General features: G+C 53.8%; 1 protein-coding gene across 2 annotated transcripts; it reads right to left on the minus strand.

Moving 5' to 3' along the window:
- Window positions 1-6,022: 6,022 nt before the first annotated feature.
- coro6 (coronin 6) lies at window positions 6,023-27,097 on the minus strand. Of its 2 annotated transcripts, XM_088906683.1 has the most exons (11): window positions 26,794-27,097; window positions 22,302-22,501; window positions 18,526-18,648; window positions 16,388-16,517; window positions 15,889-16,067; window positions 13,973-14,092; window positions 13,094-13,198; window positions 12,861-13,006; window positions 8,735-8,792; window positions 8,096-8,320; window positions 6,023-6,572 (listed from the first exon to the last, which is right to left on the minus strand). In XM_088906683.1, exons 2-11 carry the CDS (start codon window positions 22,497-22,499, stop codon window positions 6,444-6,446), a joined length of 1,413 nt encoding a protein of 470 aa, XP_088762809.1. In that variant the 5' UTR covers window positions 22,500-22,501; window positions 26,794-27,097; the 3' UTR covers window positions 6,023-6,443. The 2 variants fall into 2 exon arrangements, with proteins under 2 accessions (XP_088762809.1, XP_088762810.1); XM_088906684.1 differs by lacking the exon at window positions 13,973-14,092.
- Between the last annotated feature and the right edge of the window lie 443 nt (window positions 27,098-27,540).

Consider the following 27,540-nt stretch of genomic DNA (forward strand, 5'->3'; position numbering starts at 1 on the left):
ACATCCCGAATCTTAACCATTCATGTTACATTAGTTCACCAGACCGGTGATCCCCGCTCCTGGTCCTGAAGAGTCACACGAGCTTCTGAAATCTTGGCGATTTTCATTGAGCCTCTTGTTGATCAATTGGTCTTAGTTACCGGTTCCTGGCTTTCAGGCGACCAGAGCTGAAACCTGCAGGCCTCGACCTGTCCAAGGTGAGGGGAAGGCGTTCTGCGGAAGTCTTAGCCATCACTAGGTGTGTGAGTTTAGCAAACTCAGAGGAGGTCCAGCAGGTATAGTTTTACAAGCAATACTTATTGCACTTTTAATCTTGTACTCGTCTTCCCTAACTCCACTTCCCACCGAACGCAGGCAGCAGCGGCGTGTTGACGAGCCTTCTGCTCGGGGGTGCCTCCAGGTGCGACTGGGCTCCTGCCTCTCTGCCGGGGGCTCCTAGCAGGCGCTGGGTTGAGGGCGAGGTCTTCTGGAGGACTAGTGGGATGAGTTTCAAAGCTTTTTTTGCTCCAGTGCAGGATCTGCCTAACTTTTTCTACCTCTATGTGAAAGTGCAGCTGATTTTCAAAACCACGTCCGAGTGAACAAAACAAACACAAACAAACGCCGACAACAGATATTTCTTTTTTTCCAGTCGTTCGTGTTGCCTTCTGCTAGGTGTTACGGGGACCTCTCAGAAAAAAGGAGAGCAAAAATGAGCTCTTGAGCCCACCAAAAACGAAAAGCTTTGAAAAGTCAGCCCAGTGAGCCTGGCCACAGAGGCCCAGGGAGCAGACAGCACCCCCGCCCCGGGAACACAACCGGAATCTCAGGGTGACACCCCATTCTGGAACATGAAACCCTGGGGAGAGACCAGCATGTCAAATGAACCCTCTTCTGCTTTGTCCTCCATTTGAAAGAAAAGTTTGCTTCCTTTGGCTTGCAGTGAGTTAGCCGGTGGTCCGTTTGTCTGGTCCTCAGTTCTGGTGACCTTTGCCATCAGGGCGGTGGCAGAAATGACGAGGGGATTCGTTTAATGGATGTACGGTGAGAAGAGTTCCTGTGAGAAGAAATGTGAAAGAGCCCCTCCTGCTCTGTGCAGGGAAACTCCAAGCTACGGGTTGAGACAACGGAACACAGCAGAATCTACAGGTCTGCTTCCGAACGAGAAATGTGTTCAGATGAGGACATGTAGGAAACAGGAGAGGCTGTAGTCTGCTCACCAGTCCTTCAGCTGCAGAACAATCCCCTAAGCCAGCTTGGGCCAGTCCTTTCCCTCCATCCCAAGGCTTTAATCATCTAATTAACTGATTTGATTATTGGCGATTGCATCGGCATTATCGAGGTCTGCAGCCCAGCCTGCATCCTGCAGAGCTGTGACTTGTTCTGGCGGCCAGCAGTCCGGGCGAGAGGCTGTGCGTCTATGAACAGGGACTCGTCCCTCCTCCAGCTCTTCAGAGCTTTGTAACACTGAGCCATTTTTTTCACCCCCGCCGGGGGGGGGGGTTTCTGTTCAGCCGCACGCCTGTCTCCCTCTGCTGGGCGCCAGGCAAGGAACGTCTCTCCGCCCTCACAGCCCCGCAGTGCGTCAGTCGGTGACGCGGCTGGGGTCCAGACCTTCCTCATCCAGGCCTGGCTCTTGTTCCCTCGGGCCGGGAGATCAGGGCGGGGCCTGAAACTCCTCCTGCCCGGGCCTGCACAGCCCCCTCCGGCCACCACCACGCACCTCCCAGCAGGTCCAGGGGGTCTGGGCCTGGGGCAGGCGCTCAGGCGCTCAGGCGGTCAGGCCTGGACCTTCCACTGAGCACAGTTTCTCTGTTTCATTTCCCCATCTTCTCTCCTCGGGGTCTCAGAATTGTTTCACGCACACCGTACCTTAAACCAAAAGCAGCTGGTGTACGTGACCAAACAGAAGATCTGAAGAAATCCGAGTAAATGATTGAGAAACTCAAGTTGGAGCATAAAAACCCCAGGACCTGTTGTCGCAAACGGACTGCTGTCAGTGACCCCCGCGGTTCATTTAGATACAATCTGTGGTGCAAACGGAGAACGTTCTTCTCTGAACCACCTCTCTCTCAGAAGAGGAAAGTCCTCATTACTGGGTTTTCTTTTTTCGGCATCTCTGTGCACATTAACTTGCTGTGTGCCTTTCTGAGATGCTGGTCCTGAGTGGCCAGGGCAGGTGAGGGGCGAAAACAGGGAGACCTGGGTGCAGTGTATGACGTGTCCAGCAGGAGGCGGTGTTTGCTTGCCCCATGGTAAGAACTAAAGGGGGGGGTCATCTTGACTGTGCTCACAGATGCAGTTACTGCACAGTCTGTTCAGTATCCAGATCCACAGGCATGATTCTCTCATACTGTGCCTGTGGACTTGAATACATATTATCCCAGCCGCTGAAAGTCAGAACGCTGGACGCCAGGTTCACCAAGACCTTCATTATGATTCCTCAGATCACACTGCTGCTCTCATACAAGGCCTTATGTTAATTTTCCTAAATACAACTTTATAAAGGAAAGGAAAGAACCTGTAAAATCTAAACTGATAATTAGAAATCAATTTATAAGAAGTGTGAAAGCAGTTTATGGGCACGTACTGAAAGAATATCAGTAACAGGTTGATTTAAGCTGGAATTAGTGAATTTCAAACACGTGATGGTGAAAACGATGGAGCCGTCTTGCTCCAGGTGTTAGTGAGGCTGATGTGGTGGGAGGAGCCAAGACCTGACCCCGCCCCTTACCTTCCCTTATATAGCATTTCCTCTGAACTGCTGCTCCAGTCTGGACACGTTCTCACTGCACGCTGTGCTAAGGTGTCTTCTAGTTTGGAGGTGCCCCAGCTACAGACTGGGGTGTACACCAGTACCTTTCTCACTTTTTACAGGGTTCTTCCTGATGGGAAAGCTCTGATGGTACATAGAATTTAGCCTTTTTTAGTCGTCTTTCATTTCAGAGTGCTGCCTATAGCATTCCCACGATTCCCCCACTCCTGCAGGGTTGCCATGGTGCCCTCAGTGCTGTCGTGTGACAGTGTTATGGGGCCCTGTGCTCTGTAGCTTGTGGGACACTGTCTAGTTTATTATTAAGGGAATCAATAAGGAAACTACTGTACTGCACTGATCTGCCTTCTCCTGTGTGTGAGGATGTTTAATGTCAAGAAATAGGAAACACGTGTTTACAAGACCCACAGTCCAAAAATAACTGATGAACAACAAGGTGGAAAGGCCAGCCGACAGCCAGACCCCACAGCCCGGGGAAACGCTGTGTGGGTCTGTTTTAATAAGGGCTGCAGCTGCAGTCAGCAAGCTGGTGGGGGTGTTTTTTTTTTTTAAATAACAATAATAATGTTGATGAAAAAAAAGAGAAAAAAAAAAGATTTTTTAAAACCTTCTCTCTGCTACTGATGTGTGGAGTGTCAGGCAACACTGGTGTATTTGTGGAACTGTGTGAGATGATGGAAACTGAAATAAACACCTTTTAAACATTGCTCGTGTCCTCTCGTGCTCTTGTTGGCCAGAACTCGAATGCTGACTGAAATGTTTCCCTCCCTGCTTCTCTCCGTCAGGAATGGGGACGCAAACGCACATTATGCAAGGAAGCTGACATACCAACAGATTCCCAATGACCTGAACTGACCATCCACATGGTAGAAACCAGGTGCCGAGCCCAGTACGATTCAGGCTGCCAGACTGCTGGGTTGGTCTGTAGTTAAGTAAATGTACATCTACAACTGTTTTAGACCTGAACCCTGTTTGAAAGACTAAGCTGTGGGATTGAAGAAGTCAAGTCTGAATGAGGTCATTACGAGATCCAGTGTTTCTGACATCCAGATGACACAGAGGACCACAGCTGGAATGTGCTGCATCCAGGGCCGGCTCACTCCTAAAAGCCGGACCGCGGGACAGCTCTGCCTCCGGAATGGAACGGTGTTACGACATCAGTACAAAAAGCACCCAGAGGAGTTCACCGGGATCCTGGCAAAAAGAGGAATTTTTGGTCTACCTGAATCTAGACTGAATCGTCAATCGCATTCCAGCATGAACCAGCCCGAGAATAATTAATAATAATAATAGCTTACACTTATATAGCGCTTTTCTGGACACTCCACTCAAAGCGCTTTTTAATGGGGATCCCCTCCACCACCACCAGTGTGCAGCCCCACCTGGGTGATGCGCCAGTACTCTCCCCACACACCAGCTCTCAGTGGGGAGGAGAGCAGAGTGATGAAGCCAGTTCAGAGATGAGGATTATTAGGAGGCCATGACTGGTAAGGGCCAATGGGAAATTTGGCCAGGACACCAGGGTAACACCCCTACTCTTTTCGAGAAATGCCCTGGGATTTTTAATGACCACAGAGAGTCAGGACCTCAGTTTTACGTCTCATCCGAAGGACGGCGCCTGTTTACAGTATAGTGTCCCCGTCACTATACTGGGACATTAGGACCCACACGGACCGCAGGGTGAGCGCCCCCTGCTGGCCCCACTAACACCTCTTCCAGCAGCAACCTTAGTTTTTCCCAGGAGGTCTCCCATCCAGGTGCTGACCAGGCTCACACCTGCTGAGCTTCAGTGGGCTGCCAGTTGTGAGTTGCAGGGCGATATAAAGCAGCAGAAGCCCTCAGTCAGGACTGGGAAAGGAACCATAGAGCAAATGAACACGGAAAATTGAAGGACAGAACAGGACCTAAAGGACGTCAATTTCAAGAAGTTTCATCTCCGCCTCAGCTGCTATGTCACAGACCTGCTGCGTGCACCTGTCTCGTATTCCTGTCAGTTTTCTTAAAAGGCCAGGGCCTGCAGGAGACAGTCGCCAGCCATACGGGCAATGGAACAGTGCGACAGCCTACTGGCCTGTCTGTCTCCACAAACTGAAAGCCCACTAGGCTGACGCTGGAGCGTCTGAGTCAGGCCCTGCAGCGCACATGGGGCCGAGCTGCCCCAGACCCTCTTGTGCGTGTGCCGGCACTGTCCCAAGTTTGCGGCGATGCCAAACCTTCTGTCATTCCTGCGCCAGGGAAAAAAGTCAACCTGGAAGCAAACGCACACAACCTGCAGCCGCGGGATTATCAGGGTCACGGGATGTTCGCTGAACCACACTTCTCCATAATTAAAACCTCTTCCACATCTTATGGACATTTTCTTAGGCATCTCAGAATTATTATCTATCTTAGCAATCTTATCCATTCTAGCCATTATATCCATCTTAGCAGGCCTAGCTTCTAACATCTTAGAGTAAGGCCTAGCAGTAAGGCTGTAGTAAGGTCTTAGTAAGGTTGTTCTTCAAACTCATTCAAGGTGACATGGTGCGTAGAGATACAGACATGGCACTTGTAATATTAGCTTGCCCGTTCAAACAGCTGTATTGTGAAAACTGCTCACTGTGGATGACAGAATGCAGTAGTACCAGTACCAGTATAGAATGCAATACTACCATCAACAGGACCAGTGGAGAAACATATTGTGCAGGAGGGGGTGCAGGAGCAGCTCTCTGTCCTCAAGAAACCACAGACGATCAGAGAAACATTCTTCCCTAAATTCAGAAATCCAGTCCCAGAGTTCCCACACCTGCCAGAATCACAACGGGTCCCAATCCTACTGGGAGAGGGAAGAGGGAACTCAGCTGAACTGGCAGCCCAGTAAGTGATCTCCTGTCACAGCCTGAGGAACAGTGAGCCTGTCTCCCAGTCATGCTCCATCTGTAAAGGCATATGTAAATATTTTATGATATGTCATTGTTGTAAATGTCTGTAATATGTCTGTAGATTTTATTTTACGTTTTGTTCCATGTTAATTTTAGTATTTTTATTTGCTTTGGCAATACTGATTGTACCCATCTGTCATGCTAATAAAGCACCTTGAGTTGAATTGAATTGAATTGACAGTCACCGACTGCAGGGCTCTGTGTACTGGCTACAGGTCATGCGGCCAGTGGGTGAATGAGGGCAGCACTACGGACCGCCCAGCTGTAGCCTGGCTAGCCTCTGTCTGGCCCCTCTCCGAGCCCCAGCAGGCAGGAACTCCGGAAACCCAAGACAATCGGAAGAGTCAGCTTTTTTTTTTTACAAAAAAAGGTTGCCTTTATTTTTTTCTCTTTGCCGAGCGCTTTTTTTTTTAAATAGAAGACCAAGAACCTTGGTTTTTTTTATTAATTGGCTGTCTAAACAACTTTTTTTTTTCCTTTCTTTTTATATTTACAATATTCTTTCCTTCCTGCTCTTGACTGGAAGTGCCAGAGGCGCGGCGCCCCTGAGCTGCGCGCGAGACAAATCGGGGAGACGCCCACGCCCCCGCGATCGGGGGTAAAGTGTGGGCGGGGGCAGCAGGATGGAGGGAGGAGGGGTATTGGGTACTGCAGCATGGCGGAGCTGGGCAGGGGGTTGGTCTGAGGCTCTGGGAATCCCAGGTGGGGGTCAGGTCTATCTCTGGCAATAGAGCAGTCCTACACTGGGGAGCGGCAGGGACAGGGGCGGGTTAGGCGGTGCCATTGGTGAATTTAGAGAGCTTGTTCTCCAGATCGCTGATTCGCTTGTCCTGTGACTGAACCACGGCCTTCAGGCCCTGAATCTCCTCCAGCAGCTTCTCCAGCATCATCTGCTGTGGCTGGAGACAGAAAGAGAGGAGAGAGGGGGAGGGAAAGGTCATGGAAACGAAAGAACAGAGGACAGGAAGCACAGGAGAAGACAGAGGACAAGACCCATTCCTCGCAGCTGTCTCTAGACATCACAGGCGGGAACACCAGGGGGCGCCACCTGCAAACCGAGGGATCGCCTGTGACCCCGTTTCCTCCCTGCCTGGAGAATTACAGGGCTGTCAGCAGAGTCAGTTCGCCTGCGCTCTCGCCTGCCAGCAGCAGGTCTCTCCATGATCACAGAGCACCGGATTCTATGCCACTGTATGAACCCCCCCCACCTACACCCGCACAATGTGAGGACACCTCTGTTTTATTGTGCAAACAGGGTGACGTCCTACTGGAGTTACAAGCAATGGAACGCATGAGGTCCGTTTCTCATGACACTGGTTGGTTGTCGTGTCCGACGATGACGGTTGTACTCTGTTTGGAAGATGAGCTGCACGAAGACACCCGTGCGGGAGAGCTTTTTGAAGTGGGACAGCCGTTGCACTCTCGGCCTCAGAAGCCTGGGTCCAGGGGTACGAGACGTCGTCCCGACTGGAGACTTCCTTGGTTAAAGTGGATGGCCATCCTTTCTGTGCCTTGTCATGCCCTTTGCTTTCCACGGAGCGTTGAAACAGTATAGTGTCCCCATCACTATACTGGGGGCATTAGGACGCACACAGACCGCAGGGTGAGCGCTCCCTGCTGGCCCCACTAACACCTCTTCCAGCAGCAGCCTTAGTTTTTCCCAGGAGGTCTCCCATCCAGGTACTGGCCAGGCTCACACCTGCTGAGCTCCAGTGGGCTGCCAGCTGGGAGCTGCAGGGTGATATGGCTGCTGGCTCTCATTTACTCTGTATTTACTCTACATATCCAGTAAATAATAATAATAATAATAATAATAATAATAATAATAATAATTGCTTACACTTATATAGTGCTTTTCTGGACACTCCACTCAAAGCGCTTTACAGGTAATGGAGATCCCCTCCACCACCACCAGTGTGCAGCCCCACCTGGATGATGCGACGGCAGCCATAGTGCGCCAGAACACACACCACACACCAGCTCTCAGTGGGGAGGAGAGCAGTGTAATGTAGCCAATTCATAGAGGGAGATTATTAGGAGGCCATGATTGATAAAGGCCGATGGGAAATTTGGCCAGGACGCCGGGGTTACACCCCTACTCTTTTCGAGAAACACCCTGGGATTTTTAATGACCACAGAGAGTCAGGACCTCGGTTTTACGTCTCATCCGAAGTATGGCGCTTGTTTACAGTATAGTGTCCCCGTCACTATACTGGGGCATTAGGACCCACATGGACCGCAGGGTGAGCGCCCCCTGCTGGCCCCACTAACACCTCTTCCAGCAGCAACCTTAGTTTTTCCCTCCCCTTAGAACTGATGTTGCAGTGGAGCTTTCTAATCTCACGGTTGTGGAAAAGGCAGCGAGCCACAGCTGGCACAGCTGGACCCTTGACCTCTGGGGGGGGGGGGGTTCAGGACTCACCGCGAACGTGCCGTCGCAGGAGGACATGCTGCGGCGTGGGGGCAGCCGGCTCTCCAGCACGTTCTTCCTCACCACCTTGAGCTCGCGGCTCTTCACGGGAACGTAGCCGTCGCGCAGGGAGACCAGGATGGGCTCTGCGTCCTTCCCCTCCAGCCACTCCTCGGCCTCCAGCGCCGGCTCCGGGCCCACCGTGTCAGGATACAGGTCGTCCTGGAACAGGTCCGACTGTGGGGCGCAGGGGAGAGGGAAACTGAGCAGCCTCGAAACAGACACAACACCTAGCATGAAATGGAGGAGGCACAAACACGGAAGTACATGGAATAGCTTGCCCTGGTGCACTCAGCAGGGCCTGACATCCATGCTCAGGTAGCTGATGTAACTTTTATTTGTCTGGACAAATTCCAATTGTTTGAAGTGGGTTTAGTATGATATAATGTCTCAGAATCTTCTGTAAAACAAAGACAGAAGAATTCAACTAAAAACTGGTCTTACTAAAACATCTGATGTGCAGTGCGTGACCCCTTAAGAAAACTGCACCAGGCAGAGTGACACCAGGGGGACGACACTTCTGCAGTGCGAGCAGAATGGGGCTGCTGTGGACAGCTCTCCGTCAGCTGTGGGAGTGGGAGAGCCACTGACCTTCCTCGGAACGGTCATCATAATGGGCTCACACTTCCTCTCGTGCAGCTTATACAGCCTGGGGGGAGAATACATTATCAGGACACGCTTGATCACCTCCTGAAATACTTACAGACACACTGACTGACGTGATCCCTGGCTGAAATAACGGACAGACACACTGACTGACGTGATCCCTGACTGAAACACTAACAGACACACTGACTGACGTGATCCCTGTCTCAAATACTAGCAGACACACTGACTGACGTGATCCCTGACTGAAATACTAACAGACACACTGACTGACGTGATCCCTGACTGAAATACTAGCAGACACACTGACTGACGTGATCACTGTCTGAAAAAACAGACAGACACACAGACTGGATCACTAACTGGAATACTAGCAGACACACTGACTGACGTGATCACTGTCTGAAATACTAACAGACACACTGACTGACGTGATCCCTGACTGAAATACTAACAGACACACTGACTGACGTGATCCCTGACTGAAATACTAGCAGACACACTGACTGACGTGATCACTGTCTGAAATACTAGCAGACACACTGACTGACGTGATCACTGTCTGAAATACTAGCAGACACACTGACTGACGTGATCACTGTCTGAAATACTAGCAGACACACTGACTGACGTGATCACTGTCTCAAATACTAGCAGACACACTGACTGACGTGATCCCTGACTGAAATACTAGCAGACACACTGACTGACGTGATCACTGTCTGAAATACTAGCAGACACACTGACTGACGTGATCACTGTCTGAAATACTAGCAGACACACTGACTGACGTGATCCCTGACTGAAATACTAGCAGACACACTGACTGACGTGATCCCTGACTGAAATACTAGCAGACACACTGACTGACGTGATCACTGTCTGAAATACTAGCAGACACACTGACTGACGTGATCACTGTCTGAAATACTAGCAGACACACTGACTGACGTGATCCCTGACTGAAATACTAGCAGACACACTGACTGACGTGATCCCTGACTGAAATACTAGCAGACACACTGACTGACGTGATCACTGTCTGAAATACTAGCAGACACACTGACTGACGTGATCACTGTCTGAAATACTAGCAGACACACTGACTGACGTGATCCCTGACTGAAATACTAACAGACACACTGACTGACGTGATCCCTGACTGAAATACTAGCAGACACACTGACTGACGTGATCCCTGTCTGAAATAACAGACAGACACACTGACTGACGTGACCACTGACTAAAATACAAACAGTAACAGACATGATGACTAACTGGATCACAGGCAGATGGACTGACCTGGCGATCTCACACTGGAATTGTACTGTACACACACAGACAGAGAGAGGGAGAGAGGGCTGGGTGGGTACAGACACACAGACCTGGTGATCTCACACTGTACACACACAGACAGAGAGAGGGAGAGAGGGCTGGGTGGGTACAGACACACAGACCTGGTGATCTCACACTGTACACACACAGACAGAGAGAGGGAGAGAGGGCTGGGTGGGTACAGACAGACAGACCTGGCGATCTCACACTGTACACACACAGACAGAGAGAGGGAGAGAGGGCTGGGTGGGTACAGACACACAGACCTGGTGATCTCACACTGTACACACACAGACAGAGAGAGGGAGAGAGGGCTGGGTGGGTACAGACACACAGACCTGGTGATCTCACACTGTACACACACAGACAGAGAGAGGGAGAGAGGGCTGGGTGGGTACAGACACACAGACCTGGTGATCTCACACTGTACACACACAGACAGAGAGAGGGAGAGAGGGCTGGGTGGGTACAGACACACAGACCTGGCGATCTCACACTGTACACACACAGACAGAGAGAGGGAGAGAGGGCTGGGTGATCCAGACAGAGAGACCTGGTGATCTCACACTGTACACACACAGACAGAGAGAGGGAGAGAGGGCTGGGTGGGTACAGACACACAGACCTGGTGATCTCACACTGTACACACACAGACAGAGAGAGGGAGAGAGGGCCGGGTGGTACAGACACACAGACCTGGTGATCTCACACTGTACACACACAGACAGAGAGAGGGAGAGAGGGCTGGGTGATCCAGACAGAGAGACCTGGTGATCTCAGACTGTACACACACAGACAGAGAGAGGGAGAGAGGGCTGGGTGGGTACAGACACACAGACCTGGTGATCTCACACTGTACACACACAGACAGAGAGAGGGAGAGAGGGCTGGGTGATCCAGACAGAGAGACCTGGTGATCTCACACTGTACACACACAGACAGAGAGAGGGAGAGAGGGCTGGGTGGGTACAGACAGACAGACCTGGTGATCTCACACTGTACACACACAGACAGAGAGAGGGAGAGAGGGCTGGGTGGGTACAGACACACAGACCTGGTGATCTCACACTGTACACACACAGACAGAGAGAGGGAGAGAGGGCTGGGTGGGTACAGACACACAGACCTGGTGATCTCACACTGTACACACACAAACAGAGAGAGGGAGAGAGGGCTGGGTGGGTACAGACACACAGACCTGGTGATCTCACACTGTACACACACAGACAGAGAGAGGGAGAGAGGGCTGGGTGGGTACAGACACACAGACCTGGTGATCTCACACTGTACACACACAGACAGAGAGAGGGAGAGAGGGCTGGGTGGGTACAGACACACAGACCTGGCGATCTCACACTGTACACACACAGACAGAGAGAGGGAGAGAGGGCTGGGTGGGTACAGACACACAGACCTGGTGATCTCACACTGTACACACACAGACAGAGAGAGGGAGAGAGGGCTGGGTGGGTACAGACACACAGACCTGGTGATCTCACACTGTACACACACAGACAGAGAGAGGGAGAGAGGGCTGGGTGGGTACAGACACACAGACCTGGCGATCTCACACTGTACACACACAGACAGAGAGAGGGAGAGAGGGCTGGGTGGGTACAGACAGACAGACCTGGCGATCTCACACTGTACACACACAGACAGAGAGAGGGAGAGAGGGCTGGGTGATCCAGACAGAGAGACCTGGTGATCTCACACTGTACACACACAGACAGAGAGAGGGAGAGAGGGCTGGGTGGGTACAGACACACAGACCTGGCGATCTCACACTGTACACACACAGACAGAGAGAGGGAGAGAGGGCTGGGTGGGTACAGACACACAGACCTGGTGATCTCACACTGTACACACACAGACAGAGAGAGGGAGAGAGGGCTGGGTGGGTACAGACACACAGACCTGGCGATCTCACACTGTACACACACAGACAGAGAGAGGGAGAGAGGGCTGGGTGATCCAGACAGAGAGACCTGGTGATCTCACACTGTACACACACAGACAGAGAGAGGGAGAGAGGGCTGGGTGGGTACAGACACACAGACCTGGTGATCTCACACTGTACACACACAGACAGAGAGAGGGAGAGAGGGCTGGGTGATCCAGACAGAGAGACCTGGCGATCTCACACTGTACACACACAGACAGAGAGAGGGAGAGAGGGCTGGGTGGGTACAGACACACAGACCTGGCGATCTCACACTGTACACACACAGACAGAGAGAGGGAGAGAGGGCTGGGTGGGTACAGACACACAGACCTGGTGATCTCACACTGTACACACACAGACAGAGAGAGGGAGAGAGGGCTGGGTGATCCAGACAGAGAGACCTGGCGATCTCACACTGTACACACACAGACAGAGAGAGGGAGAGAGGGCTGGGTGGGTACAGACACACAGACCTGGCGATCTCACACTGTACACACACAGACAGAGAGAGGGAGAGAGGGCCGGGGGGTACAGACAGACAGACCTGGTGATCTCACACTGTACACACACAGACAGAGAGAGGGAGAGAGGGCTGGGTGGGTACAGACACACAGACCTGGTGATCTCACACTGTACACACACAGACAGAGAGAGGGAGAGAGGGCTGGGTGGGTACAGACACACAGACCTGGTGATCTCACACTGTACACACACAGACAGAGAGAGGGAGAGAGGGCCGGGGGGGTACAGACACACAGACCTGGTGATCTCACACTGTACACACACAGACAGAGAGAGGGAGAGAGGGCTGGGGGGTACAGACAGACAGACCTGGCGATCTCACACTTGCTGACGTCCAGGCCTCTCTTGGGCATGAAGCCCATGCCCCTCTGAGGCTCCTTGCTGCTGTAGGTGCTGAGGTAGTGAACATAGGGAGGCTCGTCGGTGATCTCAAAGTACCGGATACTGCTGTCCCCCTGCGAGGCAGAGGGGGAGGGCGAGGAATTAGCCGGCAGCCTCAGTACAGCGAAGCAGATCCAAGAACGGGTACGAGAGGAATTCACCTTCCCACACAGGTAGACGATGTTGGTGTCGGCGTCGTAGAACGGCAGCAGCACTCCATTGCTGGTGTCCATCTCCTGCAGGGCAATGGGCTCCTCGAAATTCGCCTGGAGGAGAGAGAGGGGCAGGTGAGCACCGAGAGGGTCAGAGGGCGACGGAGAGGAAGGAGGAGCAGGAGAGGAATTCGACAGGAAACCAGGAGGAAGTGAGGGGTGAAGACTGTGAGGACAGGTGCAGGAAAAAGGGTGAGGAAGATGGATTCAGAGCAGAGAGTAAGATGCTAAGAACAGTGTTCTCACACACACCACAGGTGCCTGGAATGGAGACATCACAGTTCATGATGGAGAGATTCAATTACTGAATAAAGAGCATCTTTGATAACAAGACACACAAGCCTGTACTAGGTATTCTCAAGCTCTGTAAAAGGTTTTAAATAATCAGCCGAAGAAAGAAAGCAAGTTGTATAACGGGCATTGTCCTGCAAGTCTTACGTTTTCTAAACTCCTTCTTGTTTTCCAGCTATTTGTATAGCCAAAGATTAGATATACAGATCTCCACAAACAACAGCAAACCGTGCACAACACTGAAGAAGTTAACTTTCAAATCTTGCAAAACTTTAAATTCTAGCAATCCTTCTCCTGTGGGGTGTTAGTGTCTTACAGTTTGTCCTGAAAGCTGAAAGCTGCTGATGGAGCAGCTGACCCACCACAGACAGCGGTCGGTCCTAATGCAAGGTCCAGACGGATAAGTGAGTCAAGCACAGCATGCGGTTGGCACAGGCATCGTCCTGCCCCCTGGGCGCCCGCGCCAGGGTGTGGTTAGTGATCCAAGCCCGCCCAGCTGGGCGGTGGGCCCCCACGCGGGGGCCAGTGCAGTTTTACCGGGTCCCAGAGCCCCAGCTCCCTCTGGCTCATGCGGGTGAATCCGGTGGTGAAGATGCTGCCATCCCGGGTGAATATGGCACGCATGGGCCTGATGCCCTCGTGGGGGGTGAGCTTCTCCTACAACACAGAGACGCGCAATAGCGCACACACACCGTTACCTCTCTTCATCCGTTTACTGTCGGCACTGCACAGGTCTCTCAAGGCACGGTTCTCCAAACAGGACGACACAGAGAGGAGGAACTGCAGTCAAACACGGAAAGATGCTCCCTCCTCCAAGGCTCACCCTGGGTTCATGCTCCTAGACTCACAAAGGAAACAGCCCCACCTGGTGGCTGCTAGTGGAGCCGCACCCTGTGTGGTAAGTGCTGAGCGAGCAGCGGTGCAGGTGAGAGAGCACCTTGGTGGGGGGGGGGGGAGCTAGCCTGAGTGGATTTGTGTCACTTCTTCGTAAATAAGTGCACAGTTTCTCTTGAGAAAGACAAGATATTTCTTCATTTGTGCACTGGGTTCAGCTACAATAGAAATGAAAAGCTATCAAAGATGCCATCTTTGCTCAGGGTGGCGTCTCAGGGCAATGCTCCCAGTGCTCAGTCCCACGTGTGTTTGTGCGAGAGAGACGGTTTCCACCTGCACACCCGGGAGTGTGCGTGCGCTCGTTTCGGGACCTTCAGCACTGTAGTGTCACCCTTGGGGGGGGGCCGTGCTCCCACCCCCCCGCGCCCACCCTGCTGCGCGCCCTGGCCATACCGGGTCCCAGAGGGCCAGCTGCCTCTCGCTCATCCGGCTGAACCCCGTCGTGATGACCTTCCCATCGCACAGAAACAGCGCTCTCATTGGCCGAGAGCCCTCGTGCGCCCGCTCCCTCTCCTGCTCCCATTGGTTAGGCAGCGAAGTTCGGGAGAGAAACAGACACACAACTCAAACCAGTCAGCTATGAGTGCATGCCAGTGCCAGGCGTCCGCTCCAGAGCGGGCAGGAGAGGCCGTGTCGGGCTGTGTCTCCGATCGCGCCCTTCCCTTCCAGCAACGCCCTGCTGAGGAGTGTCCCCCCACACCGAGCGGCAAAAACCACACCCCTCATACCCCGCGTGTCCCCCGAGACAGACACGCCAGGCACGCAGGCTGCGGCTGTCCTCCCAAGGGGAGGGACGTCCGTCTCTGTTGACCTGCGGCCCAGAGCCCAGAGCTCAGCTTTGTCTAGGAGGCCCAAGGCGATCTGCACCGAGCAACGGCTCTGCAGTTTGAGGTGTCCAACCTGTTCTATCACAGTCACAGGTTGAACACCTGTTTTAGGGTCCAATTCGGTAACTAGGAGCTCAGCTGGAAGGAGCCAGAAGACTACGGGACCTCTCCGGTACTGGGGAAGGGACAGGAGCAGGGATGGATCCGAGACACAGCTGCGCACGCTCTCCGAGCAGGGGTGGAGCGGAGGAAAGTTTCTCCAGGAAGGACAGGTGCTGCCAAAGCACTTCTTGCACAAGTGGGGTGGGCTGTGGTGAAGATGAAAAACGCACCAGAACAGGTGTGGCAAAGCTCTGTATGTACAGGTGAGTTCTAGAGCCGTACAGGCAAGCCAAGGGGAATGTTCTCATGCAGGTGCCCTGTCATAGTAAATCCATCTCTGCAGCAGATGGTTCAAGCCCATTGCAGGTCACCTCTTTTGCCAGGTGGGAGTCGGCCTGTGGAAAGCCAGCATCCAGAGCAGTTGGCTCGGCCCGACATGAGAGCAGGCGATACCACAACGATATTGTCCGTCCAAGCGTGAGCAAACCCACCCCGCCCCAGGTGGGTACGACCTCATGCAGGTGCGGGTGCAGCAAGCCAGTGCGTGGGTGAGCCAGGCCAGGGGCACGCCAGAGCCTTCAGAACGCAGGCGGGAGCGGGGAGCGGCAGCAGCAGACGGGCCGTCCTTACCGCGATCACCTCCCTCTTGCGCGGGTCGATGACGCGGACCTTCTTGTCTTTGCAGGTGGTGCAGAGCAGGCTGCCGTTGCGGTTCCAGCTGATGTTGTAAATGAGGTCGGGGTGGTCATCCAGGGAAATGAGGGGCTCCCCTGTCCCCACGTTCCAGATTATGATCAAATTGTCACTGCCTTGAAGGAGAGTGGAGCAGGGTGAGTCCTACCCTAAGTCTAGATGAACTCTGATTGTATTATAATCCTATAGTAGACATTCCAACTTCTGAAACTTTCAAACCTCATATTCAAAGTTAAAACTCCAGAGCTAAGCCTATCATGTATTCCTAACTTTTCATGTATTCCTAACTTTTGTTTCAACCCCTGATCGCAGCTCCCTAGGCGAGATGCACGGTTAGGGGTCGGGTCAGGAAGAAGGCTTGGGGCAGGACTAATCAGAGGGGTACGGTTACCGGTGCAACTAGGGCTCTCGGTGCTGGCGGTTGGGGGCCTCGTACCTGCAGTCAAGAGGATGTTGCGGGCAGTGGGGTGCCACGACACGATGCCCACTCTCTTAGAGTGTCCCTCCAGCGTGACGATGGGCTCCGTCAGGGGCCGCACCGGCGCGTGGTCCGGGATCTGCCACACCTGCCGCGGACGGAGAAAGGGTCAGCGCTGTTGCATGGCAGGGGCCGGGCGCGGCCATGAGAGCAGGCCAGCAGGTTTTACAGGTTTCCTTAAATTAGGACCAGAGCCTGGTATCGTCCATCACACATCCAACCTTTCTTAGACTTGTACAAGACTTTTCTTCGTGTTTGAAACCAATCACTCAAGTCATGTGCAACTCAGAGCTTAGATGTTTTTACAGTCATGCAGTTAATGAAATAATTGCACCCCCTCTGCGAGCAAGGGCTCGGGAGAAGCACAGCCCAGCCCACACCGGAGCCACCGGAGTCGTGTTCCCTGCTTAAGGAACTGGGAAAACTGGACAAACCGTCCGGTTAAGCCAACAGCTGGTGGGAATAAGGTATTTTAAGGGCTGAGCTGGACTGTAAACCCTCCGGGATTAGGGTGACCAGGGAATGCAGTATCTAGTACAGTGGTCACTACACTGGGCTGGGCTGGACCAGGCGGTATCCCTGACCTGCCCTCCACCTCCCTGCCCAGACGGCCGATCCTACAGTTCATCCCCAAATCTGCTGTAATGAAAGGACACTGCATTGTTTCTCTTACCATGTACCTTACATGAGCACAGCAACAGAAACAGCAACATTCGCACTCGGCTCATTTTTAGCCCTTCGCTAATGACTCGACCGGTCGGTCATTTGGGATAAAGAGCTCACCCTGACAACAGCACGGTGGCGATCCAGACAAACAAAGGGCTGAGCCTGCTGTGACTCATCAACCGCATATGAACCCAGAATAATCCGTTTCTATGGATTTGGGGGTAACATTAACCCACCGCGTCAGCACTTCAGAACAAACAGGTTCTGTGCCAAAGAGGGGAGGACAGCTGCACTGCCCCTGGGGGCAGGGGATCAGCCCGGACAAACACACCGTGCGCATGGTGCAGAAATTCCAGGCAAGTCTGGGATGAGTGGGAGGCCTGTGCCCCCCTGTGCTTCTGGGGGGCCAGGGGAGATAGTCTTACAGGCAGCGAGCGGGATGTTCGCAGCCACTTGCCTGCATCTCCACACCAACAGCAGCAACAGCAGAGACAACAATAGCCAGGGGTGCTGCAGTGTGCAGTTAGGGCCACCAGGGGGCGCTGTTGCCCAGGAGGGGGGTGGCTGCCTTCAGGGTGGCAGAGGGGGCTCAAGGTGCCCTTTGCTGCAGCTACCCGGAAAGAGCCGCTGGCACCGATGCAGCAGGAGAGCAGCGGCGCTGCCCGCGCCTGATAGCGTCTCTCCTCCGTGCCCCGCGCGCCAGCCGCCCTGGCGTTTTCAAGAGCCTCGTGGTACGAGGCAGCGAGGAAGTCTGCCAGCGCCCGTCCGGCCTTCAGCAGCCGTGATCCAACAGCAGTGACATTCGAAGACATGGGGACCAGTATCAGCCCGTCAAAAATAACAACAGCCGGCATTATCATTACAGCCAGATGAAACCCCAGGACACGCCAGGCTGTCGCAACTTTAACAATAATAATTGCTTACACTTATATAGCGCTTTTCTGGACACTCCACTCAAAGCGCTTTACAGGTAATGGGGATCCCCTCCACCACCACCAGTGTGCAGCCCCACCTGGATGATGCACCAGTACTCTCCCCACACACCAGCTCTCAGTGGGGAGGAGAGCAGAGTGATGAAGCCAGTTCAGAGATGGGGATTATTAGGAGGCCATGATTGGTAAAGACCAGGGGGAAATTTGGCCAGGACACCAGGGTTACACCCCTACTCCTTTCGAGAAACACCCTGGGATTTTTAATGACCACAGAGAGTCAGGACCTCGGTTTTACGTCTCATCCGAAGGACTTTAAAGTAAGGATCCTAATTTTGTGGAAGAAAAGTGTTCAAAATTTCCCCTGCCCGACACCCGGGGTGACTCAGGACAGGGGCCCCAAAGGCGTTACGATCATCACCCCCACTCTCGCTCATCTCCGCGTAAATCTGGCAGCTTTGATTGGCTGGGCCCCGGAAGCCCCACCCCCCTCCCCGTTACCATGGCAGTGCAGTCCTCGGAGCAGCTGGCCAGGATGTTGTCGTCGTGAGGGCACCAGTCGATGTCGAGCACCGGCCCCGTGTGACCTACCACCAGCGGGTAGTTCTTGTCCACACGGCCTGTCTGGAACACAACACACACGCTGTTAGCCTCCTCCCCCCCGGGTACAACCACTTTGGTTTCTCCCATTTCATTCTCTCTAACCCTCTCTGCCAAAGCGGACGGGTCCAGGATGGAAAAAGGGGTGAAGGTAATTCAGCTCACAGAGTTCCGAATCACACAGAGGGTATTTAAAACCCAGTCCAGCGTCTTCTCATCTAAAACCAGGACTGTGCAAAGCTCGTCACTGCAGGATCCACCTCCACTTTTGGTCCAGCCGGCCTTGCATCATGTGTTTTAGTATTAATATAAGACACTGATCTGCCTGTTGTATAAGGTTAACAAACCAGGCACAGTAGTGCACGCTGTAAGACACACAATTTGTTGCTGGTTGGATTAGAAATGTGGCTGGAGAATGCCTTCTACTCCTTCTCCTTCCCTGCTCACGCAAATTGCAAACCTGCTTTCTTAACACATTTTTATAGTGGATAGCAACAGGCCTGCCTAGGCTCTGCAGGGCTTTCCTTGTATCTGGGGGGGCAAGTCTTCCCGTGCACTCGATTTTCCAGAACCCCCTCCGGAGCATGCAGTTCCGGGGCTCGTGTACACCCCTCTACCCCACCTCAGACTCCCATCAGCCTCTGTGGGCCGGCCCGGAGGTGTGATGTCACTTCCTTGCAATGCTAGGTATCCCTGACGTCGGCTGGGCTGGCCACACGCCTGTGCCACACTGCGCCCTGTCAGCTCAGTCTGCTTATTTATAGACCTGCGAAGGGGTGATGAAAAGGGAGTTTTTCTCTTGCTCAGTGCTGATTAGGGGCAAAGGGTTTATTTTTAGCTGCCTTGCTCCAGTATCTTTCTCTTTCGCAGAGAGGGCTCAGCAGTGAGGCTCGGAGAGAGAGACAGAGAAGATGAGACAGAGCTCCACAGAAGAGCCACAGCGGAAGAATGGGCTCTTACACCACTGAGAGAGGATATAGGATATGCAAACTCCCTCTCTGTCCCTCTCCCTCTGTCTCTATTCATCACTGGGAAGAAGAGTTCTCTCAGGGATTTGCTGACACAGGACACAGCTGCAGTCATGTTCAAAGCACTGGGAGAGAGGCAGTGTGTGATAGTGGTTAGAGCTGAGGCACTGGAAGAGAGGCAGTGTGGGCCAGTGGTTAGAGCTGAGGCACCGGGAGAGAGGCAGTGTGGGCTAGTGGTTAGAGCTGAGGCACTGGGAGAGAGGCAGTGTGGGCTAGTGGTTAGAGCTGAGGCACTGGGAGAGAGGCAGTGTGGGCCAGTGGTTAGAGCTGAGGCACCGGGAGAGAGGCAGTGTGGGCTAGTGGTTAGAGCTGAGGCACTGGGAGAGAGGCAGTGTGGGCCAGTGGTTAGAGCTGAGGCACTGGGAGAGAGGCAGTGTGGGCCAGTGGTTAGAGCTGAGGCACTGGGAGAGAGGCAGTGTGGGCTAGTGGTTAGAGCTGAGGCACTGGGAGAGAGGCAGTGTGGGCTAGTGGTTAGAGCTGAGGCACTGGAAGAGAGGCAGTGTGGGCCAGTGGTAAGAGCTGAGGCACCGGGAGAGAAGCAGTGTGGGCTAGTGGTTAGAGCTGAGGCACCGGGAGAGAGGCAGTGTGGGCTAGTGGTTAGAGCTGAGGCACCGGGAGAGAGGGAGTGTGGGCGAGTGGTTAGGGCTGAGGCACTGGGAGAGAGGCAGTGTGGGCTAGTGGTTAGAGCCGAGACACTGGGAGAGAGGCAGTGTGGGCTAGTGCTTAGAGCTGAGGCACTGGGAGAGAGGCAGTGTGGGCCAGTGGTTAGAGCTGAGGCACTGGGAAAGAGGCGGTGTGGGCTAGTGGTTAGAGCTGAGGCACTGGGAGAGAGGCAGTGTGGGCTAGTGCTTAGAGCTGAGGCACTGGGAGAGAGGCAGTGTGGGCTAGTGGTTAGAGCTGAGGCACTGGGAGAGAGGCAGTGCCCTAAACAACTGGAATAGCTAGCATGTGATATAAAGGACTCCTTCAATGTCCAGAGGCAGTGGTGATGCTGTGGCCTGTTCCTCTGCTCTGTGACAGACAAACGCAGTCAGGATCTGGGCCCACAGCTGTGCCTGTCCTATCAGGCCCAGACTCCACAGCCCATTTCTCAAATAGCTGCACTGTGACTCACCCATTTCCATACACTGCTTGTAATCAAGGGCCAGCAATAACACTGGAGGAACAATGCCTTTACGGTACTCAGCTCCATAGCTACACAGTGTCACCTGAGTCCAGAGTAAATCTGTGTATGGACAACATGCTCAGACAGCCTAGTTATTGTTTGTTATCATGCTACACATTAGTATCAGTCTGAGACAAATTCCCTCTGAGCTGCCTTTGAGGGGTGAATAAGCATGGAAAAGGAGGACATCATCTTCAGATTATTTTAGCATTATTTTAAATTGGTTTGCGTTTAAAGTATGGTAAATTAAAATAATTAGGAAAATGATAGTGCTAGTATGATTATTTAACTGACAAGTTCATCCACAGTGACTTATATTTGTGTCCATTTATCCAGCTGGCCCTATTAATGAAGCAATCTGAGCAAAGTGCATCTCTCAGGAGTAACCCAGCTGTGCCCCACTTGGGATTCAAACCCACGACCTCTTACTTATTAGCTCTCACTGCTGCTCCACACAGTTAGCTACACTGCAAGCACTATCATGTGTATATATGGCTATGTAATGCCAAATTATATGATACCTTAAGTGCACACCAGCCACTGACTTCAATTTGCAATCCAGTATCAGAAATGATTGAAAACCTGTATTTATGCATTTCATAATCACATTAACACAGGCATAAATTAAAAACAGTTGTTTGCAAAGTTTTCGTAATGAACTGCTTATCATGCACTGCAGACCAGTCCTGCTTTTGAACAACAGAAGCAGCAGTCCAGTCCAGCGCAGCACAGGCTCCCTGCCTTAGCCTGGCCTGGGCTCTGGAGAGGCCAGCAGGGTCCTGGCTCTCCTGGGCTCCTAAATCCTTCTGGGGCTGAAACTCGACTCCCCCAGGGGGGAGCTGGGCTGAAGGACTGGGACTCCTGGACAAACACCGCCGCACATTCCAGTCCCAGCTGCGTGTGCTCTCTCCAGCCCTGCTCTCTCACACACCGCCTCGCTGGCTGCGCTGGCCCACGTGCAGGCATCTGCACAGGCTGCGCAGCAGCCACAGCCGACCTGCGAGGCCTTGTGCTCGAGTGCTGAAGGTAAAGGGCTTCTCGTCAGGAGGTTCCCAGTTCAAGTCCCAGCTCTGCCACAGGACAGGCACTATGAGCGAGAGACCCGGCTTCTTGCTCTTCGGGTGACATGCTTAGCCAAGTGCCTGCTGCCAGTGACCCTGCAGCAACAGCTGCTGGATAATTCACTCCCAGCCTCTCGCAGCTCTTTATGCCTCTGCTACACAGCTAACAACTGAGCAGCAGCTCTGGCAGCCCAGCTATCCAGTGAATGAGGGCATTAAAACAAAATGTAAAATTGTCTCGGAATTGTACCTTAACCCTCGGGGCCAGCACAACAGAGATTGTTTGCTTAGTAACCTGGTTCTCCCGTAACAATCTGGCAGTGTTCAGAAAGCTTCCTTTGGGCCCTGCTAAGGATTCTGGGAAAGAGGTGGTCCTTATGATTGAGTCGAAGTGGACTCCCCTGTGGGCTCCCCCTGACTGACCTTGGAGAGGGGCAGGACGAGGAAGGCGCCCCCCCCGCTGGACTCCACGATGATGGCCAGGAACTTGGGGTTCACGGCGCAGAACGAGCTGTCCCACGTCACCTTGGACACGCGGATATCCTCGTACATCTGGTCGGCTTTGACCGCCTGTCCGAACACATGGCGGAATTTGCTCTGTCGGACGACCCTGCGGCTCATGGCTGCTCAGAGGGACAGAGGGACAGAGGGACAGAGGGACACACTGCCGTCATTCACCCCCGAGAGAAACAGCAGCCCACAGTTCCCACCAGGTGCCTTTCATGAAGTGCACGGAGCTCGTATACGTCAAGCAAGCCTTTTCTGCATTAATGAATTAAAACACAATGATAAACAGAAAAGAGCCCTGAATATATCAGTGACAAACCAAAAATAATTGAGTTATATTACATGTATTTTTGAGTACACAACGCTTAGAGTTATTTACACCCTGTAAATAAGGTGAAAGCAAATGCTGAAATCTGAATCTTCTGATGTTTCTTTCCTCATCTGGAAGAATCACAGAGCCTATGAGGGTTTGGACTGCTGTTGAAAGTCTCCTCGATTGGCACTGGGTATTTAAGGAAGATAATTGCTCAACTAAACACAGCTCATCAGGGGACAAAGCCAGGGACCTGTCTGGAGGTCTAAGGTAAAAGATCTCCAACAACTCTGTTAACAGCTATAAAACCCAGAAGACACTCAGTTTCGGCTGTGGTGTCCATTATCTGGAAGATCAAGGCAAATGGGGTGATTGCTACTCTACCAAAGAAGATTGCAGAACATTTTCTAAGTATGTTATTGGACAGATGTCCTGTTTCCACCTATAATTTTGAAAGTTATACAAAATTTTAATATTTGGTTTGCTTGCACACATGAATCTTCATGCAAACCCATTTTTAGGTAAAGTTCTTTAAATGCATGATTAAATTTAGAGGCTACTGTAGTCCGTACGCAGTCTTGAGCGTATACAGCATGTACACACAGTATAAGATGAAAACAGACATCTCCAGGTACACAGAGCGCCATATTCTGCAATTCAGAACAAGGCAACAAAACTTGTGATGCTGCCCTATTACACTGTAAACGCGCAGGCTTGGGAAAACATCTCTTAATCCAGCAGAAATACTGCTCTCGACTTCAAGACGGTTTTGCCAACAAATACTACTTACTTGTCAGCTCTGCAGGCAGATCTCGTTGGAACATTTCTGAGCCGAAACGTCTGCCGAACACCCTGTGCTTGTTCGCTCATACATCCCATTACATCAGTCATCACAGAGACTAGTGAGCGGGAAGGGCAGCTGCCGTGGGGAGACCAGCGGTTTCTCACAACAATGGCGACTATACAGTGCTTTCACAAAGTACACAAATTTTGTGCTTAATTCGAAATTTGTAACATTTTTTCTATACCAGGAATCTAATGGTTTTGATACCAAGGTTCAGTAATCGGTCTTAGAAATTGGGACTGCAGTTCCCCTTCAAGGCCAATCAGAGGCTGTTAATTAAAAATTAGAGAGATGATCTCAAAGTAGGAAAGGAATCTGCGAAACCTCCGCAGAGACATATCAGAGCTCCACTTTCCGTGTTCTCTGACTGACCATGACTGTGATGTGACAAGCGAGGTTAAACACAGGTCACAAACGAGAGGAGACAAGTCAGCCCATCCAGTTCATTTGGTTGCCAGCAGCTAGTGGATCTGACATTCTCGCCTGGACGTTTCTTGAAAGAAGCCAGAGCAGCAGCTTCAACAACATGGCTGGACATCTTGTTCCACACTCCCACAACTCTCTGTGTAAAGAGGTTTTTTGATAAGCTTCTTGTTCTCAGTTCTAAAACCAGAGGGCACGAGTGTCTTGTGTTTCGGTAGTGGTTGTGTGTTTAAGGTTTCCTCACAATCTTCTCCTGTTCGAGAATAAAAAGATTCAGTCCCTTTAGCTGCTCAGTCTGGGAAACTGCTTTGATCCTGGGAAAGCGAGGATGGAAACGCAAAGTGAGATGTGAGCACGGGACAGGCACGCAGGCTCGCCTGGTGAGAACACCCTGCCACGGAGCTGCAGGCCAGTGAGTGGACACGCTCTGGAGCTCCTGCCGGCGGGAATGCTGGAACAGGACTTCGCTGGAGCAATCTGGAACCTTCCATCCTGCAACGCTAGATTCCCCGAAGCACTGTCAACCGACAGCAGTGGCACAGACCCCGTCAAGATCATCTGCTGACCCAACCAGGGCCGTCGGGCTCGTGGGTGGACACACCAGCCCTGACCACAGTCTCCAGCCCGCCTGACCGGGCCCTGACCACTGCCTCCAGCCCGCCTGACCGGGCCCTGACCGCTGCCTCCAGCCCGCCTGACCGGGCCCTGACCGCTGCCTCCAGCCCGCCTGACCGGGCCCTGACCACTGCCTCCAGCCTACCTGACCGGGCCCTGACCACAGTCTCCAGCCCCCCTGACCGGGCCCTGACCACTGCCTCCAGCCCACCTGACCGGGCCCTGACCGCTGCCTCCAGCCCGCCTGACCGGGCCCTGACCGCTGCCTCCAGCCCGCCTGACCGGGCCCTGACCGCTGCCTCCAGCCCGCCTGACCGGGCCCTGACCGCTGCCTCCAGCCCCCCTGACCGGGCCCTGACCGCTGCCTCCAGCCCCCCTGACCGGGCCCTGACCGCTGCCTCCAGCCCCCCTGACCGGGCCCTGACCGCTGCCTCCAGCCCACCTGACCGGGCCCTGACCGCTGCCTCCAGCCCGCCTGACCGGGCCCTGACCACTGCCTCCACTCCTCTATACAGCAGGCCAGCTCAAGTCCACATCAGTGCCACCTCCTCAGGAGTCCCCAGGACAGTCTGCTGGTGCCCCGAAACAGGAACTACACGTGGCTTCTGAAAAGCTCTTGATTCTGGCGCTGAGATATAGCACTCTGGGAGTGCACGAGTCAGAGATGACCTGGGGTCACAGTCCCCCCAAAACTTTCCAGGAGCTCCGTACATCTCCGTTAGAAAGACTGGGGGCCAGAGCTCCTCTCCGATAGTGTTTCTATCTGTAGGTTAAAATACAGCCTTCAAGTCGAGCAAAAGACTGGCCCGGGAGACGTTTAGACTGGCCGGCTGGGAGACGCTCAGACCGGCCCGCAGGCCGGGAGACGCTCAGGGAGCTGTACTGTTGTCCTCAAACACTAAGACAGACCGCCCAAACGGAGCTGAAGTAACACCACAAGGTAAGACGCAGCGAGTGACTGCAGCTCCTCTGCCTGCGCGTCAGGGTTCGGGGAGGAGAGGGGAGCTCTGTGCTGGGGCCCGAGGTACTGGTCCCAGCAGGGCGGCTCCTGACACCACAGCACAGCTCCAGCCTCAGCACAGCCTCACCTCTGCGCCCAGACACACCTGCGTGCCGCCTGCCAGCCTCTCACCCTGTGCCTCCGGCCCCTGGCATCCCCGACGCTGCCGAGCACAGGAGGGCCACATCGGGTCAGCATCCCGGACAGCTACCGTCAGGATCGTCAGGAAGGCGGCTATAAATAGCCTGACTGTTTGTTGTCAAATGATCGAGCCCCAGAGAGCAAGTGAGGCCAAACAATGGCCAAACAGGACCTGAGGCACCTGGGCAGGGCTGTGGGGCAGCACTCAGAAACGAAAACCAACCAGAACAGGGAAAGAACAGCAGCCGCCCAGCTTTGACCCGCTCCTTCCAGCTCTGGGTCACAACAAGCCAAGGGCGCAAGGTGGGGTACACCCTGGACGGGCCGCCAGTCCCCCTGTGGGCCCCAGCACCGCAGACACGCTCACACCAGTGCCGCGGACTGCTCGAACGTGACAACTTTCTAAAACGATAATCATTTCGGAAACCAGCGAATAGCCGATCTGGCTCGCGGCTCAGGTGCCCGAGACCCGACTGGTCCCGACCCAGACGCCTCTGGGCACCCACTGCGCTCTCCCTCGAGACGGACCAGCCTGAGGGGTGGAACCCGGGCTCAGAGCTCTGCTGCTGGGGGAGTGAGAGCTCTGGGCTTCCCGGCTGCTCTGACACACATCTCGAACCCGGGACCCCCCCCTGTCTGCAGGAGAGTGGCAGAGGGCTACAGCCGCACGCAGTGGCAGGATTTTCCCCACGGAAGCCACAGTGACCCACGCGTGTCCGGGCCTTTCCGTGGTGGAGTCACAGGGCGGCTGTGGCCCAGCAGACGGAGGCGTCAGGCAGCGCAGTTTATACAAGGCTGGAGAATGACACAGAGGTCACTTTCCTAATATAGCCGCCCCAGCCTGGCAGCGTCCCTCGCCCCCTCGCCACCCAGACTCCCCGTTTTCACAAACTCCGCCACACGGCGGGCTAGCTGACCCCTCCGCGGCGCACCTGCACACCTGCCCCCGCCCCGACCGAACCCCCGCTTCCCCGAGTCCCGGGGGGGAAAAAGTGCACCGTCACAAGCTCCAACCCCACGCGCCAGCTCGCAGCGCGGACCCGGCTCGGACGCGTCCCGCTCGCGCTCTCACCTCGGCTCGGGGCTGGTGCCTCTCCTCGCGCTCCCGGGCAGTGTCCTCCTGGGTTCGTCCCGCTTTCCCCGAAACGCGCAACCCCCCTGGTTCAGCTCCGGCGAATTTGGTCCTCGATGTGCGTCCTGCCTGCACCTTTAACAGACCGCTGTAAGAGCGTGATGTTGTCCAGGACTGGGGGGCTGTCACACAGAGAGAGAGAGAGAGGCGGGAGGAGGAGGAGGAGGAGGACGAAGGGGGGGGGGACACAGCGATCCCGTCCTTTTTAGCAGCAGCAGCTCGCCGCGCGCTCTCTCTCCCTGTGGTCGGAAATAGACCCGAGTCCCAGACTGCGGAGTCCGCGCGCCGCAGCACGCGGCAGGTGCGCGAGGAGGCGCACGCGGCCGTGCGGGAGCCCACGGCGCAGCTCCGAGTCGAGTTTTGCGTGTTTACAGCGGAAGCGGGGGACATGCCTTTCACGGGGGCCAAACGAGGAAGGCATTTCTCTCGGTCCGACCGCCAGTTTCAGCTGAACCCTGCCTCTGAAAAATCAGCCCCCGTCCTGAGCTCTTACGCCCGTTCGCTCGTCTCAAACTCTCACCCTAGCCGGAACTCCTCCCATTAAACTTAATCCCAGTTTTTAACCGCAGTTTAAGGTCTTGAACCTGGGACTGAGATTGTCAACGCTTTGCGGCCCTGCTGGCCCTGCCCCTGGTCTGCAAGCGTGCTGACCGCTTGACCACAGCCTCACCGGCACGTCTGTTATAA

Source organism: Atractosteus spatula, chromosome 27 (genome assembly GCF_055471065.1).
Source record: "Atractosteus spatula isolate fAtrSpa1 chromosome 27, fAtrSpa1.hap1, whole genome shotgun sequence".
NCBI lineage: Eukaryota > Metazoa > Chordata > Actinopteri > Semionotiformes > Lepisosteidae > Atractosteus > Atractosteus spatula.

Bases quoted from the DNA above. Each gene is read 5' to 3' on its own strand.
- coro6 (XM_088906683.1), bottom strand. From the start codon at position 22,499: ATGAGCCGCAGGGTCGTCCGACAGAGCAAATTCCGCCATGTGTTCGGA. The intron at 13,199-13,972 runs GTAAAACTGCAC...TCTCTCCTCCAG, and splicing joins AGCTGGGGCTCTGGGACCCG to GCGAATTTCGAGGAGCCCAT. The intron at 8,321-8,734 runs GTCAGTGGCTCT...TGCGCCCCACAG, and splicing joins TGATGACCGTTCCGAGGAAG to TCGGACCTGTTCCAGGACGA.